The sequence below is a fragment of the Lemur catta genome, chromosome 5 (assembly GCF_020740605.2).
Source record: "Lemur catta isolate mLemCat1 chromosome 5, mLemCat1.pri, whole genome shotgun sequence".
Lineage (NCBI taxonomy): Eukaryota > Metazoa > Chordata > Mammalia > Primates > Lemuridae > Lemur > Lemur catta.
Window position 1 is genome coordinate 52,282,644 of NC_059132.1, and position 18,948 is coordinate 52,301,591.

The following is an 18,948-nucleotide window of genomic DNA, read 5'->3' on the forward strand; positions in this document are numbered from 1 at the left end:
TGTTTGTTATTCCTTCTGAGTGGCAAAAATGTGTGTGTTTTGTCTTTCAATTTCATAAAATTTGGAATTGGGCTGCATCTGCACAGACCTAGGTAAAGTCTTGGGAGCAGTGAGGGGTGAAACACCATAAGAAAACAAAGAGATTGAGGGCTGAGAAGAGGCCAAAAGTATATAATTGAGGAATGCTTTCTGTGAATATTTATGAAAGAAATATTTAAAGCCTAACCAAAAGTGACTTAAATAGGGATTTATTTATCTCACATAATAAAAAGTTTTGGCACAACTGTACCATTGCATTATACACTTTTTTTTTTTTTTTAGACAGAGTCTCACTCTGTCTCCCAGTATAGAGTGCAGTGGCGTCATCATAGCTCACTGTAACCTCAACTCTTGGACCCGAGCCATCCCCCTGCCTCACCCTCTGAAGTGGCTGGGACTTCAGACATGCGCCACCATGCCCAGCTAATTTTTTGTATTTTTAGTAGAGAAAGGGTCTTGCTCTTGCTCAGGCCGGTCTCGAACTCCTGACTTCAAGCGATCCACCTGTCTCAGCCTCCCAGAGTGCTAGGATTACAGACACGAGCCACTGCACCTGGATGAATTATATACTTTAAGTGAGTGAATTGTATAGCATGTGAATTATATCTCAATTAAGCTATTATTATTACTTTTTTAAAGTCCTGAGACTTTTTAAAAGTAGCCCAGGGCTACTACCTTGTCTCAACGATGTTATCACAGACCTAGGCTCTTCTATCTTCAAAAAATAGCTGCTGCAGCTCCAGGCATTGAGTATGAATTCCAAGCAAGAAGAAATAGGAAGAGTTGAGTGAGGCCAGTTAGTTACTGTACTTTTAATTAGGGAAGCGAAAGTTTTTCCACACCCTTATCCAGAAGACTTCTGGTTACTTCTCATTGGCCAGAAGTGTGTAACATGGCACATAGGGAGGCTGGGAAACTGAGTGCTTAGCTGGGCTTTTTGTATCACTGTATAAAAGCTGACTCTGTTAATAAAGAGGAAGAGAAGAAGGTCTTTTGGATAGTCAACTCACAGTGTCTGCAAAATTAAGTATTCACTGTGTGCCAGACACTGTTGTTATTTTTTTTCTTTTTGAGACAGGGTCTTGCTCTGTTGCCCAGGTTAGAGTGCGGTGGCATCATCATAGCTCACTGCAATCTCAAACTCCTGGGCTCAAGCCATCCTCCTGCTTCAGCCTCCAAGTAGCACTAACCACACTTGGCTAATATTTTTATTTTTTTGTAGAAACAGGGTCTTGCTATATTGCCCAGACTAGTCTCAAACTCCTGGCCGGACATGATCCTCCCACCTTGGCCTCCCAAAGTGATAGGATTACAGGTCTGAGCTACCATGCCCAGCCTCAGCGTTCGAACTTAAGCAAGGATAGAGCAAAAATGAATGATTGAGAAGAGGAGGAGTCCCATAGAAGAAAATTTAAATATTCATTCAGCACAAAATTGTTAAGCTCCTACTGTACTTAGTGCTTGGGACAAAATGGAGATGAGATAGATGCATTACAAGATAGTGAAGAAGACCAACAAATTAGACAAGTTACAACATAAAGTATGCTGAGTTCTGTGGTAGGGGACTATTGGGTTCTGTGGGAACACAGAGATAGGAAAGGTCTGGATTCCTTGGAGAAGTGTCATGAAAGGCTTCCCAAGAGAGTGAGACCTCAAGAAGGAGAGAAAATTATTAAGAAAAAAATTAGGAGGAAGCACAGCAGGTGGTAAGAATAGTAAGTGTAAAGGCCTGGAGGCAAGGGAGAGCCTGTGAAGGCTTGACTGGGGCTGAGTAACAGAAGAAGCATGAGGGGCTGGCATAGGTCATGAGTAGGGCAGAGAAATCGTGAGGCTAAAGCGGTGAAGTCATGAAGCCCAGTTAAGGAGTTTGTGTATCTTGAGGACTGGAAGTTGTGAAGGATTTTAAAAAGAAGATGTGATCAAATTTTGGGGACTATCTCATTAGCAAAAGAGTGGAAACTACCTAACATGTACATTGAACACTGTTTGGGTGATGGGCACCCTATTGCCCTGACTTAAGCATTATATAAAAACTATCCATGTAACATAAACATTTTTACCCCCTTAATATTTTGAAATTAAAAAAAAAAAAAGAAGTTTAAAAAAAAAAAACGTGAAAACTTGATTGAAGAGGTCAAGATTGGACACAAGGTGGCCAGTTAGGAGGTCAGTGCAGTCATCTTGGTAGACGTGGTGGTGGCCTGATATAGGAGAATAACATTGGGGATGGACATAACTGGACACATTCAAGGGACATTTAGGAGGCAGGCTCTGTAGGAACTGGTGACGGGGTGTCGGGGGAAGGAGTCAAAGAGGGGAAGAGTCCAGGCTAACTCCTGGGATTCTGGCTTAAACGAGGAGAGGTGGTGCCGTTCATCATGACAGGGAGGGGAAATCATAGGCTTATGGGTAAATCTGAGTTCAGTTTTGGGCATAATGATTTAAGATGACTATAAGCAATTGAATAGTTGCATTTAAAGCACAAATTAGAGGTCTAGGCTGATGCTTTTGGAATTGTTAGTCTACAGATGGTAATTGAGCACTGAGAAACCCCAGCATGTAAAGGATGGGCCCTGGCACAGAGTCTTACAAAGAAGACTGAGAAGGAGCCACCAGAGAATGCAGGAGAGTGTAGAAAATATCCAAACCCAAGGAAAAGATCTAAAGAAGGGAAAGTGCTCAACTGGAAGATGAGCGATAGTTAATGACTAAAAAGCTCTGGATTAGTTAGGAATGCATCTTGCTGCAAGTAACAAATAGCTAAATTAATAGCAAGTAACAGAACTGAAGACTTCAGTAAGTAGGAGTTTATTTTTTTGACATATCAGGAAATCTGGAATTTGATGATTCCAGAGCTCTTTTGTGGCTCAACAGTGCACCCAAGGAATCCAGACCTTTCCTATCTTCATACTGAATGGTTAGCATTTTTTTCTCCTCAAATGTGTCACCTAATGGCCACATTATGGCTGTTTCACCTTTAGGCATTACATCCATGTTCAAGGTGGGAGGAGGAAAGAATAATACCAGCAACCTCTTCTCTCATCTTTTATCAGGTAGTGATCTTTCTTTCCCAGGAGCCCCCAAGGACTTCCCCCTCACATCTTGTTGGCTGTCACTGGCCACATGGTCTCCCTTACTTCCCAAGGAGGCCAAGAAAGTGAGTATATTCACTCTTCCAGCTTCTGTACCAGGAGGAAAAAGGAAAGGGGCTGGAAATGGCCGTCTGGTATCCAAATGATACCATCTGCTATGGTGCTCCATGGGGCACCTGACATGACTGGGGGCTGTGGTGAGTGTCATTCCAGTGGAACAGGAGAAGAAATAGGCCAGAGTGCGGTAGGGTAAGGAACAGCAGGAAGCGCAGTGGCGGAGGCATTGAGCCTGGAAGAGTTGTGAAGAATGCGTACTGAGTTACCAAGAAAGTCACAAAAGGATTGCCAAGTATCAATAAAAGTCCACCTTCAATTATCTTTGATTACATGGGATGAATATGAAAGTGGAGCTACTGGGAACATTTACATGACTTTTCTTCCCATCTTTACCCATCTATATGGAAAGCAGCCTGGAGGAAGGCAAGGCAGGAGTGGTGGGATGCTGGGAGAGGGGGACATTCAGAATATGTGTGTGCTCTTGAGAGGGGAGTGGTGAAGGGCTGACTAGGGGCCCAGGCTGGCTGGGGGGGTAAGGTAAGCCGAGCCACCGGCAACTGTAAGGAGTAGCCGAGAGTTGAATGAGAGGGCGTGTAAAGCAGTTTCCAGGGTGAAGCTGGTGAAAGGATAGGAGGTTACGGTCAGAGTCTGAGGTTGTAATGGTTGAGGTCTTGGAGAGCAGAACCATTCCTCACGATGAGGTGTTTATGAGTGACTGTGGCAGGGCAGAGGAGTTAAGGACCTGTGAAGCCTGGCTACTGGCAGGATTGTCAATGTGAATATTCACTATAGCCATCACTCCTTAGGGTTCTGGACAAGATAGAATCTTAGGATAGTTTTTGGTCTTATGTTGCCTACGAGAGTCATGCAGGAAGGCTTTGCCATTTCTCTTAAGCCTGGTACAATGGAATAAACTTTACCTGAAAGTTACAGTTATTAGACCCCTTATTATCCATTCTTATTCCTATTGGTTACCAGAACAACTCACATCCCATAATATCCAATCTTCTTATGCTTGGTGGTATAAAATTTTAGGCACTTCCAATTTAGGCCATAAATATTCTAATACTTTGGATAACACTTGAAATCCATCCATCCCTTTTCCCAAAAATTAAAAACAAATTCCATATTGAATACGCTTTGTGTAACAGATAAAGAAGAGCTGCCTATCCTTAATCTTCAAAGTGGGCAGTAAGCATGTCTCCTTAAAGGAAAATTGATTATTTGGAAGAAGGTATTTTCAGTCTAAAAATCTTTTAAACAGAAGAACCAGGAGTTAGGTATTGCGGGGGTGGTGTCTGTTAGAATTAGATGTGCTCTGTTAAGAATGATGTTGAGGAGAGAGCAGAGGCTGAGTGCTAGCCCAGTATGGAGCTGGCTTGGAGGAACAAGGGTGCCGTATGGCAGTGGGTAGAGGATGGAGAGGGTGATATATTTGCCAGTGTGAACCTGGGGAAGAAAGTTAGTGCTTAATTTAGTCGGCAAAGCTTCTGAGCAGTCTAGCACTCCAGTCAGAACTGGCTGGGATGTGTTAGAGGGTGAGCGGTTAGAAGCTGGGAGAACACTATAAAGAAGAAAATGAAAGGCCCCTTTTGAAAATTTCCTTTGGGGAGTTTGAATTTAGGTCACTGGAAAGAAACCTTGTCTTATGTGCTACCATTTTTCAAAAAAGCTATAACCTACAATTCATGCTAGAGGAAGGTGGTAAGAGTCCCTCACCTCATTCAGTGAGCAAATATTTGTTAAGGCCTCTTCCCTTTAAGGACTTGAGAGACAATTCCATTTCTGAGGGTCACCTGTCTAGGGGGCAGGTCCTCATGAGCTCACCTGTGGGCATAGAAATTCATTCAGTCATTTAGCAAATATTTATTGAGCACCTACTATGTGTCACAACCAATCTAGGCATAAGGGAGTGTCCCTAAGGAGCTTACCTTTGGGAACAGGGGGTAAAGAAGCATATTATATAGTATGTTAGACCGTGATAAATGCTATGGAGAAAAAGAGCAGGAAAGGTGACCTAGTAATAGCATTACCATTTTCTTACAATGAGTAGCTAGCAATAGCAATGAAAATTAGCACAGGGCATTAAAGAAATAAGAATCAGCCCGAAACAGCCTTTTATTTCCTCTAACCAGCTAGCTATCTCTGTCTGCCCAGAACATCTTTTTCTGTCTTTATAGGCTGGGACGTTCTGTCTTTCAGGTCTCAGTTGAAATGTGGTCTCATCAAAAGGGCCTGGCTATTAAATCTTTAAAAGATCCCTTTGTTCTGTCTCATGGTCCTTATACCTAATCTGTATGCCTGTTATGTATTAACTCATCTAAAATCATTTCATCTGTTAGATGGGAAGCCATCTTTAACTTGTTCATTGCCCTGCCATGAAGTACATGTTGTGTGAATTAATAAATGAAAGAAGAGGGCAAGGAACCTAAAAGGAAATACCTTTTCTCAGCTATTCTAAGAAATTGGTTTGATTTGAGGATAATTATTTTGCAAGGAAACATGTTTGTTGTAGATAGATACATGCGTCACCTTAGGGAAGTATTGCTGAGAAGTGGTAATTGCTAGAAAGAAAGCCGCAATTTAGTAAATGTGGATGAAGAGAGCAGACTTTACAAGTAGGACAAAAATTTCAATTATTAATGAATTATGAAAAGTAACTTGAATATATTTTTATCTGGTTTCTAAAAGACTGGATACTTTTTAAATTCTGAAATTACTTTTTAGGAATCATAACAGATTATGTGTGTGGCTTTGGATGGATACAATCATTTTATTAAACTACTTTTATAGCTGTACTTAAATTGACTTCTGTTTTATTTTAAATTCATCATTGTGCTACATTTACCTTTTGCACTTTAGCAAGACGTTTTACAAATCTATAGCACAGAAAGGTATCTTTTAATAAGCCAGTAAACCCTTGATTTCATCAAGCTTCTTCGTAAATTTCTGGTACCTGAATGACTATAAATGAAATTCTGATTCACTGAGGACATTTTAGAAATAATAGCAGTAATGCCCTTCATGTCTTATTATAGTCAATCATAGCTATTGGTAAAAATGAAACCATTTAGTAGTTATTGAGTGCCGAGCTAAGCAATTTGCAACAAGTTTTTCTCATGCAATAATTTCTACTTTATTGCTAGCTAAGGAATTTGAGGCACCATGAGGTCACTAGGTTAACTTGTCCAAGGTCATACACTCAGTGAGCATCTGAGCAAAGTTTTGAGTCCGGGCAGTGCGGTTTTACAGCCCACATTCTTGACCGTGATGTTGTGCTGCCAGGTGTTTGCTCGTTTCCTTACCTGTGTACTATACCCTCATAGAGGGTATAATTATAATTTCTGGACTGTAAGAATTATTCTAATTAATAAAGACAATTCTAAGCTTCCTATCTTCTAGAATGCCTCAACAAGAGATTATAATGCTAAATGATAGCAGTGGGACATATTTAGTTTTTATTTTTTACAATCTAGCCTTGTAATTCCCATATCTGAATATGAGAATATTTTTTTAGAATGTGAATCTTATTTTTTCTTATCTCCTGTTTTGTATGGTAACTAAAAATCTGTTCATATAAAACACAACCACTATTTATGGTGTATATAGTAGAAATACTTCATTACCCTAAATACTCTTTTGGTATATTTATCTCTAAAGGTAACTGACATTGGGATGGAAGAGGAGAAATAACAAAATTCAAGAAAGCAATTTCTAAAGGTTGGTTACTTCTGAATTTTTACTGACTTTAAATTACTTAACTTTATGAACCTCTTGTCGAAAACTGAGGTAATGATATAAAAGTTGTCAGATCAAATCACTGACTAAATTTGCTATCAAAATTTGTGATTTCTTTTCCTACCCACCTCTGAAGTATAGTGTTTCAAATTTATCTCTCAAGTTTCAGAAAGACAGGAAATTTGTAAGAGGCCCCTTTAGATAAGCACAATTAAACTAATTAGGGAATGTGAAGAACTCACCCAGAAAGGAAGATTAACAGTAATTTTTTCATCTTTTTGTTAAAGCAGAATTTCAGATATGATATAGACATGAGCCTCTACCAAGTAGCCTTGAGATAGAAGGGAGAGGATTTCCTTACAAGGGTGAGGGACTAGAGATAGAGCTTCCCCAGAGGGAACCAGTGTTAGAGTAAGACAGCCAGCGGTGTAATTTGTGTCTTGGAATCCTCAGTCCCTGTACACTAAACTTTTTAAATTTATTTTAGGATGAAGAGAAAGTTCTATTCTTGGGATGAATGTATGAACTTAAGAGAAGTTAAGGTAAAATCCTAAAGATGAAAAGAACCCAAGAAGGCCTTAACGCTACTCATGCCCAGGACAGTAGCTGAGATGATTCTGTTCTCTGTGGGAAGCATTCCAAAGATACTCGTGTTCATGTTTTTCCTTTATCTTCCTAAAGTAAAGTAATTTCTCATTTCTTCTTGTTCTGGTGTCAGTGGAGAACAGAGTACGATTATACTCTCATATTTGAAAGTTCATTTTTACTTTTAAAAGATCACTTTGGCCAGGCGCGGTGGCTCATGCCTGTAATCCTAGCCTTCTGGGAGGCCAAGGCAGGTGGATCGCTCGAGGTCAGGAGTTTGAGACCAGCCTGAGCGAGACCCCGTCTCTACTAAAAATAGAAATAAAAATTATCTGGACAACTAAAAATATATATAGAAAAAATTAGCCGGGCATGGTGGCGCATGCCTGTAGTCCCAGCTACTCGAGAGGCTGAGGCAGTAGGGATCACTTAAGCCCAGGAGTTGGAGGTTGCTGTGAGCTAGGCTGACGCCACGGCACTCACTCTAGCCTGGGCAACAAAGTGAGACTCTGTCTCAAAAAAAAAAAAAAAAAAGATCACTTTATTGTAAGTTATCTAGAGATAAAAAAGAGCATTTTAATTCATATTATCAAAGGAAAGTCAACTTTTTTAATTACTACATGCCATTTCCTTATATTTTATGCTTAAAGACTTGGATAAACTTCTGGGAACTTCTGCATGGCATGTCACTTGGTTAAGTCAGACAAAAGTTAGACCTGTTTAACAGACTGAGAGGAAAATGTGACAGATTGAAATGTTTGGTAGCTATTGTTGACTTGGTTTGTTGTTGCACTTAGCATTCATTTCTTAAATCAGTTAGTGCTTGCTTTAAATAGATGTTCTAAGAGGTTTTAAAATTACGTAGATATTAAAATGTAATTCATTGAAGCTAGAGAAAGAGAAGACAGGCCATGGACCAGGGGAGAGGGCACAGAACCAGAAAAAGGTGTATCAAGGAACTGCCATGTCATCAAGAGAGAGAATAAGAGAGAATAAAGCCAAAAATATAAAGAGAAGGAAAGGAAAGCAGGAGGCAAAAATCCAGGCAAAGGCAAAAAACAAAGACATGCTGATGAAACCTTAATCGATTTCTGGATCCAGGGTTTGTGAAGGCTTCTGTGAGCCAATAAATCCCCTTTTTTGCTTCTGCTGGTTTTTGATTGGATTTCTGTTACTTACAACCCAAAGAGCCCTAATACAGTTACCACGCTGTAGGCCTTGAGATTTTATTGTTTTTACTTAGTACTACAGAAATTATAAATAAATAATTGAACTAAGGACAATAGCCATTCCCTACCTTTAAGATTTCATTTGCACATGTATGCACACACATGCATGAACACATGCACACACATTTGTGTACACAAATATACAGAAGTCACCATACATATTATTTATTATTGATCTGTGTGTCGTTCTTTTTCATTTGATTCTTTTCTCCGCCACCGGTATCAGCCCGAATGCCACCCCTCCCGCCTGCCGCCTGCCCCAGGAACCCATATTAACTAGCTGGTATGTTTTCTCCTATGTACAGATAGTCCCCAACTTACAATGTTTCAGTTTCTGATTTTTCCACTTTTACAATGGTACGAACCCAGTAGAATCTATATTTCAAGTACCTATAAAACCATTCTGTTTTTCACTTTCAGTATTCCATAAGTTAATGAGATATTCAACGCTTCAGATTGTTAGATGATTTTGCCCAACCATAAGCTAATGTAAGCATCCCAAGCACAGTTAAAGCAGACTAGGCTAAGCTATGATGTTCAGCAGGTTAGGTGTATTACATGTATTTTCAACTTACAGTATTTTCAATTTCCAACAGGTTTCAGGACATAATCTCCACCATAAATCAAAGAACATCTGTATTTTTCCATGTTCATTTAGTTGTAAAGACACAAATACACAATCCTTTTCTATTTTTTTATTAAGTAGTTTATCATACCCAGTTTCCTGCATCTTGCTTTTCCTACTCAATAATGGCTAATTAAAGTCTCTCAATTCAACTGATATAGCCCTAAATTCCTTTTACAACGGCTACAGATTTCACCATTTGGATATATTGTAACATATCCAACCATTTCCTCTCCTGGTGGGCATTCATTTGTCTCTATATTTCCCCGACACAAACAATACTGTGAAATACAACCTCATAATACATATCCTTACACATGGATGTTTTTATTTTTTAAGAGAACAAAGAGTAGAATTCCTGGATCAAATAGATATTGCTTCTAACCTATGTTGCCAGATTGCTTTCCAAAACGGCTATAAATACATACTTCAACTGGTAGTGAGTATTTTTCCTCCCCCTAACATCAATAGTTATTGAACTTTTAAGTTTTTGCCAGTCTGCCAGTCTAAGGGGTTTCTTTCCATTCTTTCTCCTCTTATAGTTTTCATGAGCAGTATTTATACCTTTTATTAATTTCAGCATCTACTGATGTGATCATATGGTTTTCTACCTTTAATTTGATCACATAATAGACTGCACTAATAGATCTCCACTTTTGTATTCTTGAAACAAACCCTACCTGGTCATAGTTGTGTCCTCAAATACACTGATGGGTTCTATCTGCTAACATTTTCTTTAGAATTTTTACATCCATATTCAAAATTAAATTGGTTTCTAGACTTTTTTGTGCTCTGTCAGGTTTTGGTATTAAATGTATGTTTATTTTGTAAATGAATCAGGAGCTTTTCATCTTCTTCTAGAACAGTTTAAATAATGATAAAATTATTTGTTCTTTAAAAGCTACATGATACTCAGCTATAATGCCATATGATCCCATTGCCATTTTCAGTGCTAAGTCTTTAATCACTTTTCCATCTCTTTTGTGTTCACCGTCCTACTCAAATTTTCCATTTCTCCCTTAGTCAAATTTGGACATTTACATTTAGGAAAGAAAAAAGTCCATTTCTTTTGGTTTTTCAAATTTATTGCCATAGAGCAGAATGAATTCTATCTTTGTTATTTTCTTCGCATCATCCCTGTATCTCTGATTATAACCCTTTTCTCAATCCTAGTCTTCCCCGTTTTTTACTCTTTATTATAATAATCTCCTAATCAGACACACAAATCCTTATATCTATTTTACTGCACTTTTCAAAGAACCAGCTATTATATATATTTATCCTTTCTATCATTTCTTATTTCATTAAGTTCAAATTTTATCTTTATTATTCCTTCTAATTTATTTTAGTTCATTTTGTTTTGTTTTTCCCCATTTCATATTAAGAGTACATTTTGTTATTATTCTTAAATAATGAAAATATCTAAAGGCTGTAAACTTTCCTCTGGCTGCAGCTTTCACTCTGTCCCATAGCTTGTAGAACAGATTGTGCTCCTGTGATTGATTTCTAGATAGTTTGCAACTTGACTTTTGATTTCTAAATAATAAAATTTCTCTCTTATTACCTTCTGTTATTTTTTTCTAATATTAACGGATTATGATCAGAGAACCAAAATCTATAAATATCTCTTTTCCTTTGAATTTACTAAGGTGTTCTTTATATGATCAAGTTTTCTAAGTAGCCCAAAAAGAATATTCTGTATTCAAGGATGTAATGTTCTAGCATACTTATTAAATTGACTTTTTTATTTATTCCATTTCTCTATCTTCAAGGTATGTACATGGTTATGACAGGTTGAAATAAGTGAGAGAGGTTAATTAAAGTATTTCACTATATTTTCATTTCTAACAGTTTTGTTTTACAGGTTTAGTGGCTATTTTACATATACAACTTTATCTTCAAAAATTCTGTCTCTTTTTTTAATCATTATATACTGTCTTTCTTATCCTATTTATGCCTTTAACTTAAATACCACCTTGTCTAAACCTAACATTGCTAGTTCTACTAACTCTCTGAATTTGCCTGGGATGACTGTCTATCCTTTTGTTTCATCTTCAATCACTTTGCTTCAAGTGCTTCTTGTAAACAACATATTACTGGGTTTTGCTTTTTGACTCAGTCTGACAATTATCCGATTAAAACATTTATTGAATTTTTTTAAATTTGTTAATTTTCTCAGTTTGTTCACATTTAATATAAAGACTATTATTTTGGAAATCACTCTTTCCTTCTCACTTGAGTTAACTGATTAAGTTTTCAAAATTCCAGCCGGGCGCAGTGGCTCACACCTGTAATCCTAGCACTCTGGGAGACCAAGGCAGGAGGATCGCTTGAGATCAGAAGTTTGAGACCAGCCTGAGCAAGAGCAAGACCCAATCTCTACCAAAAATAGAAAAATTAGCCGGGTGTCATGGCACACACCTATAGTCCCAGCTACTTGGGATGCTGAGGCAGGAGGATCCCTTGAGCCCAGGAGTTTGAGGTTGCTGTGAGCTATGATGATGGCACTGCACTCTACCCAGGGTTATGGATCAAGATTCTGTCAATCAATCGATCAATCATTTCCCTCCTATTATCTTCCCTCATCTCAAGATCTGTGTTTCTAGTTAACTTTTTGTTCAGTTACTTTTGGTTTGATACCATTATCTTGAGTATTTTTATCAGAAAATGGGTGATGATATCTCTGAATTACACAGTAATAAATTTCTTTCACCTTGACAGGGCAATGGTAGTTTGGCTAAGCATGGGATTTCCAGGCTGCTGGTTTTTTCTCTGCATGGTCTACACAAGTTACTCCACTATCTTCAGTTTCGGGTGTCACAGATAAGAAATTTGCTGCCAGTCTGATGCTTCTTCATGGTATGTAATTTGCTCTCTCTGTCTAGAAGCTTCTAAGATTTTTGCCTATTATACTTCAGAATTCAAGAACTTTTCCAATATTCGCACAGGTATCTTTTTTTCACAAATCTTGCCTGGAACTTGATGGGCTATTTGAATTTATAGATTCAAGTCCTGATTTTTAAGCTCAGAAAATATGTTTCTTATAATTATTTAATTATTGTCTTTCCTCCATCTGTTCCTTTTCCCCCTTCTGGCTCTCCCATCACTCACATGTTACATTTTTCCTTGATCTATTTTCTCTCATGATTTCCATCCCTTTATATTTTTGTTCTGTGCTTTCAGAGTCTTCCACTTGACCAACTAGGTTACCAATTCAAGTCTCAAGAATGATCATCATTTCCTTCATTTACTAAAATGTTTGATTGGAAAATTATGCATTTCATCCCTAGAAAGTCTTCTTGTACTGCATTTACGTCTCCTTATGTGCTTTTTCTATTTTTTGTCAGGTTGTCATCTGTCTCTGGCTGCTGCTCGATGGCATTAAGGATGGGTTCTATCTGTTCTTACGGACTGTCTTCTCCAGCTGTGGTGCCATCATCTTTCTTTGTTACATCATGGGGGTTCAGGTCTCACTGCTGAGCACCCATGCGACTGCAGTTCCATGAGTGGTGGCGAGCACCTTGCTCTCTGCTCCTGTGACCCAGCAGTGCAACAGCAGGCAGGCTGCTAGGGCCCTGCCAGGGCAACAGAAGACTTTCTGCTCCATAACCTCAGAGACAGGAAGGACTCAATCCAACTGCTGATTTTCTCCTTGGTCTCTTGTGGAACACACACACAATGGGGTGATGTCAATTTTCAGTTTTCCTCCCAGGAGATCCCTAACCTCTGGAGGTGAAGCTCATCAGAGTATCCAATGCATTCTGATCCTCCCATAGGACTCATCTGATGCCAGCCCTCAGTGCCAGCCCAGCCCAGCCAAGGAAGAAAGCTCCCATCTGCTCCCCACTCTCTATCCTCAACTTCCACAAAGCTTGGGGCTTCACCTTCACTCAGGATTCCAGCAGTGGTTTGGGTCAGGAGAGAGGAAGAGAGTGTAGGCCTGAGAGAAGCAGGAGTGCAAGCTACTTTAGCTTGCTATCTTCCCAGAATCCTCACCAACTATAATTCTGTGGGTTTTTTTCTTTTTGTTTTTTTTACCAAATATTTATCCAGATGGGAAACATGGGAATTTGTGATAAAAGTTTAAATTGTGGAAAACATTGGCAATACTAATGTTCAGTGACTATTACATAAAGATGCATATCAAACTGATATTCATCTCTAAGTTCATAACTATTTTTAAAATTCACATATTAGAATTCTCCCTTTTGTACGTTCTTTTGTTTTCCCTCCTCTACAGCAAACCATCTGACCCCAAGAATCCATAAACCGGACACCCCAGGGTATAAGAATCGTTTTATTTTTCCCTTGGCTATCTTTCCTAAGTTCTACCTTTTAATTCACAGTGTATTGCTATATACCAGTTATATCAAAAAGCCATTAGATAAGAATTCTTCATACTTTTCTATTTCAAAAACATACATATATTTTTTTTTTAGACTTAGACTTTCTTGAGTCTTTCCTATTTGGATCTTGAACTGTTTGGGGTCTTCCTCCCTAATTTTTCATGATATAATTCTTTTATTTTAAATTTTAAAATTTACTAGCAGACTGTATTACCTAAATATCCTTTGCCCTACCCTCTATCCTGTGTGGTAAGTTGTTTGCAAATATGGCTATAATGATTCTCCACAGTCCTGTACAAACAGCGTTTGCATTGTGACTTTCTTTTCATCCCATCAACAGGTGGAGGAATCTGTTTCCCCACCCTTTAAATCCTGGCCTTGTGACTTGCTTTGACCAACAGAAAGAAGTTGCTTCAACTTCATGCCCTCAAGGTGCCTTGCAGCTTCTGCTCTCCTGCTCTCGCTCTCTTGGACCCCTGAGATCACCGTGTGAAGCAGCCCAGGCTGGTCTCCCTGAAGATGAAAAACCAGAAAGAGAGAGAGAAGCCCAGAGAAAATCCAGCAGCAACACCCGTCAAGTGAATGAGTCCATCATAGACCATCCAGATTCAACTGAACCACCTAGGACAGCACCCATTTGAATGAGTGACTCTGAGACAGACCAGCAGGAGAGTCAGTTGCACTGAGCCCCGAAAACGCTGATCCAGACTTACAAGCAAATAAAATGGCTGTTGTTTAAAGCTACTAAGCTTTGAAACAATAGATAACCAAAATATCTTGCTAAACCATCTCTTTCCAAACTAACCCAAAGCTAATCTCTGTCCAAAGATATAATTTCCTTCATTTATCAATAAGTATCATTCCTACCTAGAAGATTTTCTTATGAACTTTGAAGCTACTTGACCCTATAGCACTTACAATTTTTGCCTGTTTTAGAAAGTGTTGGTCAGGCCGGGCGCGGTGGCTCACGCCTGTAATCCTAGCCCTCTGGGAAGCCGAGGCGGGTGGATCGCTCGAGGTCAGGAGTTCGAGATCAGCAAGAGCAAGATCTCATCTCTACTAAAAATAGAAATAAAAAAAAAATTATCTGGACAACCAAAAATATATATAGAAAAAATTAGCCGGGCATGGTCGTGCAGGCCTGTAGTTCCAGCTACCCGGGAGGCTGAGGCAGTAGGATCGCTTCAGCCCAGGAGTTTGAGGTTGCTGTGAGCTAGGCTGACGCCATGGCACTCACTCTAGCCCGGGCAACAGAGCGAGACTCTGTCTCAAAAAAAAAAAAAAGAAAGTGTTGGTCAAAACTTCTGTATATTCTTCCATGCATAAAATTTTAATTTTTATAATAACTTCTGTTAATTGAGTCTCCTTAACAAGTTCATGAATTTTAGAAATATTGCATAACCTCTATCGTAGTAAGGGGCAATTATAATTCCCACTTAACAGCTATATCAACATCCATGAAAGTTAAGCATCTTTCCCAAGATTACATAAGAAGTCAAGACAAAAAAATTAAAATATAATAGAGCTCAAAAAAATAGAGCTGTCACCGTGATCCTATTGTTTGCTTACCCAGGGCTTTATTCTGTATCCTGTGTAATCTTCCACTGTCCATATGAATTAATTTTATAGGTCTTAGAATGAGTTTAATTTCTTCAAAATATTTCACATATAGGTTTCATTTAGCCTGAATCATGTTCATAGAGTCCATCAACCATTTTAATTTGGCATTAACATTACAGGTTATATTGTTCCCCTTTTAAAAAGATAACTATCAAGTTCCAACTCTCATTTCCTGGATACTCCTCCCATCCTGGAAAATAAATATTATAAACATTGTTTTCTAGATGATAAGACAATATACTTTAAAGGATTCTCTAACAAGAAAACTGATACAAGTTAGGGTATTATCGTATTCATTACCTATGGTTTCTGTTTTTAGAGATGGTGCTAAATACTTGCTTCTGTGTTCAATTTCTTTTTGTGCAAAACGGAGCATCACTCTTCAGACATTTTGATCTCCTTATCATCAGTTTTTATGATGTCCTAAATTCTTTGACTAATAACTCGATCCCCCAAAACATATGAGAGATTCTGGCACTTGTAGCATCACTCTTCTTTGTGACTATCAAGGCAGAACATTGGTTTCTAAGCTCAGCTAATGATAAATTATACACTTGTCATCTTTCTGATGCCAAAATGCTCATTCACAAAACTCTATGCTCCTAATCTTATTATTTATGGCGCCTGAGTCTCAAATTAAGCTGAAACCACACATGTGGCATCTACCTCCAAGAAAGCCCAGTTTTTTCACCTAGAGATTCAGAAATTGACTTCCAGTCAATTTTTTAGGCTATAGCCTAAAAAACCATGTTACTGTTACTACTATTAATGTGCTAGTCTCAGTCCCAATTATCACAGTTCTTCCTTAAGGAACATGAACAATATTTGAACTTTGTATAATTGATGATCTCAGAATTGAGTGTTTTGCTATGCCTTTTCATTAAAAACAATCTTTGCTATAATAGAATATTCCAACTCAGAAAACCTTAAAAGAAGAGACTCAACAGATGCCAAGCACTCATTCTTGAAGAACCAACAGCTGACACTAAAAGAATTTAACCTGCAATACCAATGATTCCTAATGTTGCTTGGCAGCATAAGGAGCAATTCCAGAAAGCCTCCTTCAAAGATTAAAACTCTTACTTCACCCTCCTCCCAGACCTCACAATTTAATTTGATGGGGAATCATAATCTATTTATTGGGATACAGCCAAGTTAATGATCTAGAAATGTTAGGTTATTAATTTTGGAAGAGAGGCCACTATTTATATATATGGAGTAGTGATTTATGATGCGCTGTTTGCCAGCAATTTTAAACCAATAAATGTCCAGAAATGAGGAAGCAAAAATAGGTACTCCCCACTCTATGTCAAGGTGTCCTCATCTGCTTTCCGCAGGACTCTGGGTGTGGAGCCAGGAGTGTGACCACCACCTGCAGGTAGTCTTGAAATGGAAGCACATAGGGTCCAAAGTCAGGAGACCTAGATTTGGATTTGGCTCTGACTTTGACTGGTTACATGATCTTGGACTAAGAGATAACACCTCCCTCACAAAACTGTGAGGATTCAATGAAATCATTTAGGTGTAAATATTGTGCATAAATAAACACTATATGCATGCTACTAAAAATTGAGAAATTATTTATTCATTGATATCTTTAATGTATTTCAGCATTCTACAGTGGTAGTAGATAGAATATGCATTGAACACAGTATTAGAAGAGCAGACAGTAAATAAAGTAGAGCATATATCTACCAATTTTGCAATACTGTAATAATTTCTACCACCTGATGAGAGAGAAATGTTATTATTTTTCTTTTGCTTATACTATCTATGGGACACTAACAAATAATGTGTAAATCTTTTAAGTTTAGATTATTTGCTTAGTACCTTACTCTTTATTTGGAAGAGGCAAACAAAGATACATTTTAAGAAGCTCATAGGTTAATAGGAATACGGCCTGAAAATTACATTATTAAAAATGACTGAGTCCTCTCCCATTAGACTAATCTCTTTTTCCTATTAATTCCTTCTGTCATAATTTGCCTCGGCCAAAGTTTAGGAAAACTGTCTAACCTTATCAAGAAAAAATAAAACGTCTAAACTCGAAATTAACATAGGTTCTTTGTGCCATTTCTACAATTTCAAACTCCAGTAGAAGTATGTTAATTATTTTGATGCCTGCTTCACTAAATGAAACTAATACTGTATACCACATGCACATCCACACTACACACATGCACACACACATACAAATTTTCTCTTCTTCCAAACCACCGTAACTACTGTTACTGTCTTTCTTTTGGAAGACAGAGGTAACTGATTTATTGGTCAAAAAAGTACACGGTTATACTCCTGAAGCCATGGCTGAAAATCACAGGCTGTCCTTCATCAATATATTAGTGATTGATACAAAAGTCATCTTTACTTAAACATAGAACAGTAGGGGTTTAATTCTTGATGGACTCACAAGGTAGCCCTCTTTTGATACTACCGCTCTCATTTAATTACTTAACAATATTTACTTACTGCCTATTATGTATCGGTCTACCTGCAAGGTGCTGGGAATGCCAAGGCAATCAAGATAAGGTTCCTGAAGGCAGAGATCGATTGGGAAGGCAAATGGATCCTTTGCCTTCCCAGTAACTACGCCATCCTCCTGACATTGTCTATTCTCACAGCTTCCACAGTGTCACACTCTCCCAGTTTTCCTACTATCTCAGTGACCACTCTTAATCTTCTCTGCTAGCTCCTCTTCTATTAGATTTCTCAATGTTGGAGCACCCTAGCCCTTGATCTCCAGCAACTGTTCCTTCTCTGTTTGCACTCTTTCCCTTGAATTGTTTCAACCACTCCAATAGCTTTGAATACCATCAAATGATGACTACCCCAAGTTGTATCTGCAGCCCATCCTTTCCCCTGAATTCCAGAGTGCCTACTGGGCACCTCCACTAGAATTATCATAAACATTTCCAATTTAACATGTCTCGGACTTAAGCTTTGATCCTCACCTCTCACCTCCACCCAACTTGTTTCTTGCACAGTTTTCCCCATCTTAATAAATGGCACCACCATTCTCTCAGTTTTTCAGGCCAAAAACTAGGAGTCATCTTTGATTCTACATTATACTACATTCCTCACATCCAATCCATTGGCAAGTCAGCCAATTCTACCTCCAGTGTATGCCCCCATTCTTCCAACTTCACTCCATCTCCATTACCAACATCCTAATCCAAACTTTGACCTTGCTCATTACAAAACTGCCTAATTTTATCTTCCTGCTTCTAATCTTATCCCACTATAAACTATTTTCTTTGTAATAGCCAAAATTGAGCTTCAAAAAATATAAATTGGATTTTATCTATCATCTGCTTATTATACTTCAATAGTTTTCTATTAAACAGAGATTAAAATCCAAACTCTGTACAGCAAGGTATTATATGAACTAGCCTCCGCCTTCCCTCCAACCCCAGCTTGAACCACTGTCCACACTGACTTCCTGCCACATTGGCCTTGTTAAGTTCCATAAACAATTCAAACTCTCATGCTTCAGGCTGTTTCCACAATGTAAAATGTCATACCAAGTTCATTCCTTCTTATAGATCTTGTCTCAGTCCATTTGTGTTGCTACAAAGGAATATCTGAGGGCTGGGGGATTTATAAAGAAAAATGGTTTA

The 18,948-nt window shown here is 38.3% G+C and overlaps 1 protein-coding gene across 17 annotated transcripts in view; it reads left to right on the forward strand.

Moving 5' to 3' along the window:
- Positions 1–14,455, forward strand: part of LOC123638277 (cyclin-dependent kinase 16-like) — a 61,017-nt gene extending 46,562 nt beyond the window's left edge. For 4 of the 17 annotated variants that reach the window (XR_006735269.1, XR_006735270.1, XR_006735271.1 and 1 more), the window contains 4 exons: positions 6,849–6,908; positions 7,414–7,468; positions 12,087–12,224; positions 12,713–14,455. Coding sequence is in view for 5 of the 17 variants with exons in the window: in XM_045551796.1 (XP_045407752.1) it covers positions 14,052–14,352 (301 nt within the window). In the remaining 12 variants the exon portion in view is untranslated. Of the gene's footprint in view, positions 1–3,092; positions 3,379–6,848; positions 6,909–7,413; positions 7,469–8,966; positions 9,024–12,086; positions 12,225–12,712 lie in introns of those variants that run through there. The other 13 variants (XR_006735280.1, XM_045551796.1, XM_045551797.1 and 10 more) reach the window with 10 other exon arrangements.
- Positions 14,456–18,948: the final 4,493 nt, after the last annotated feature.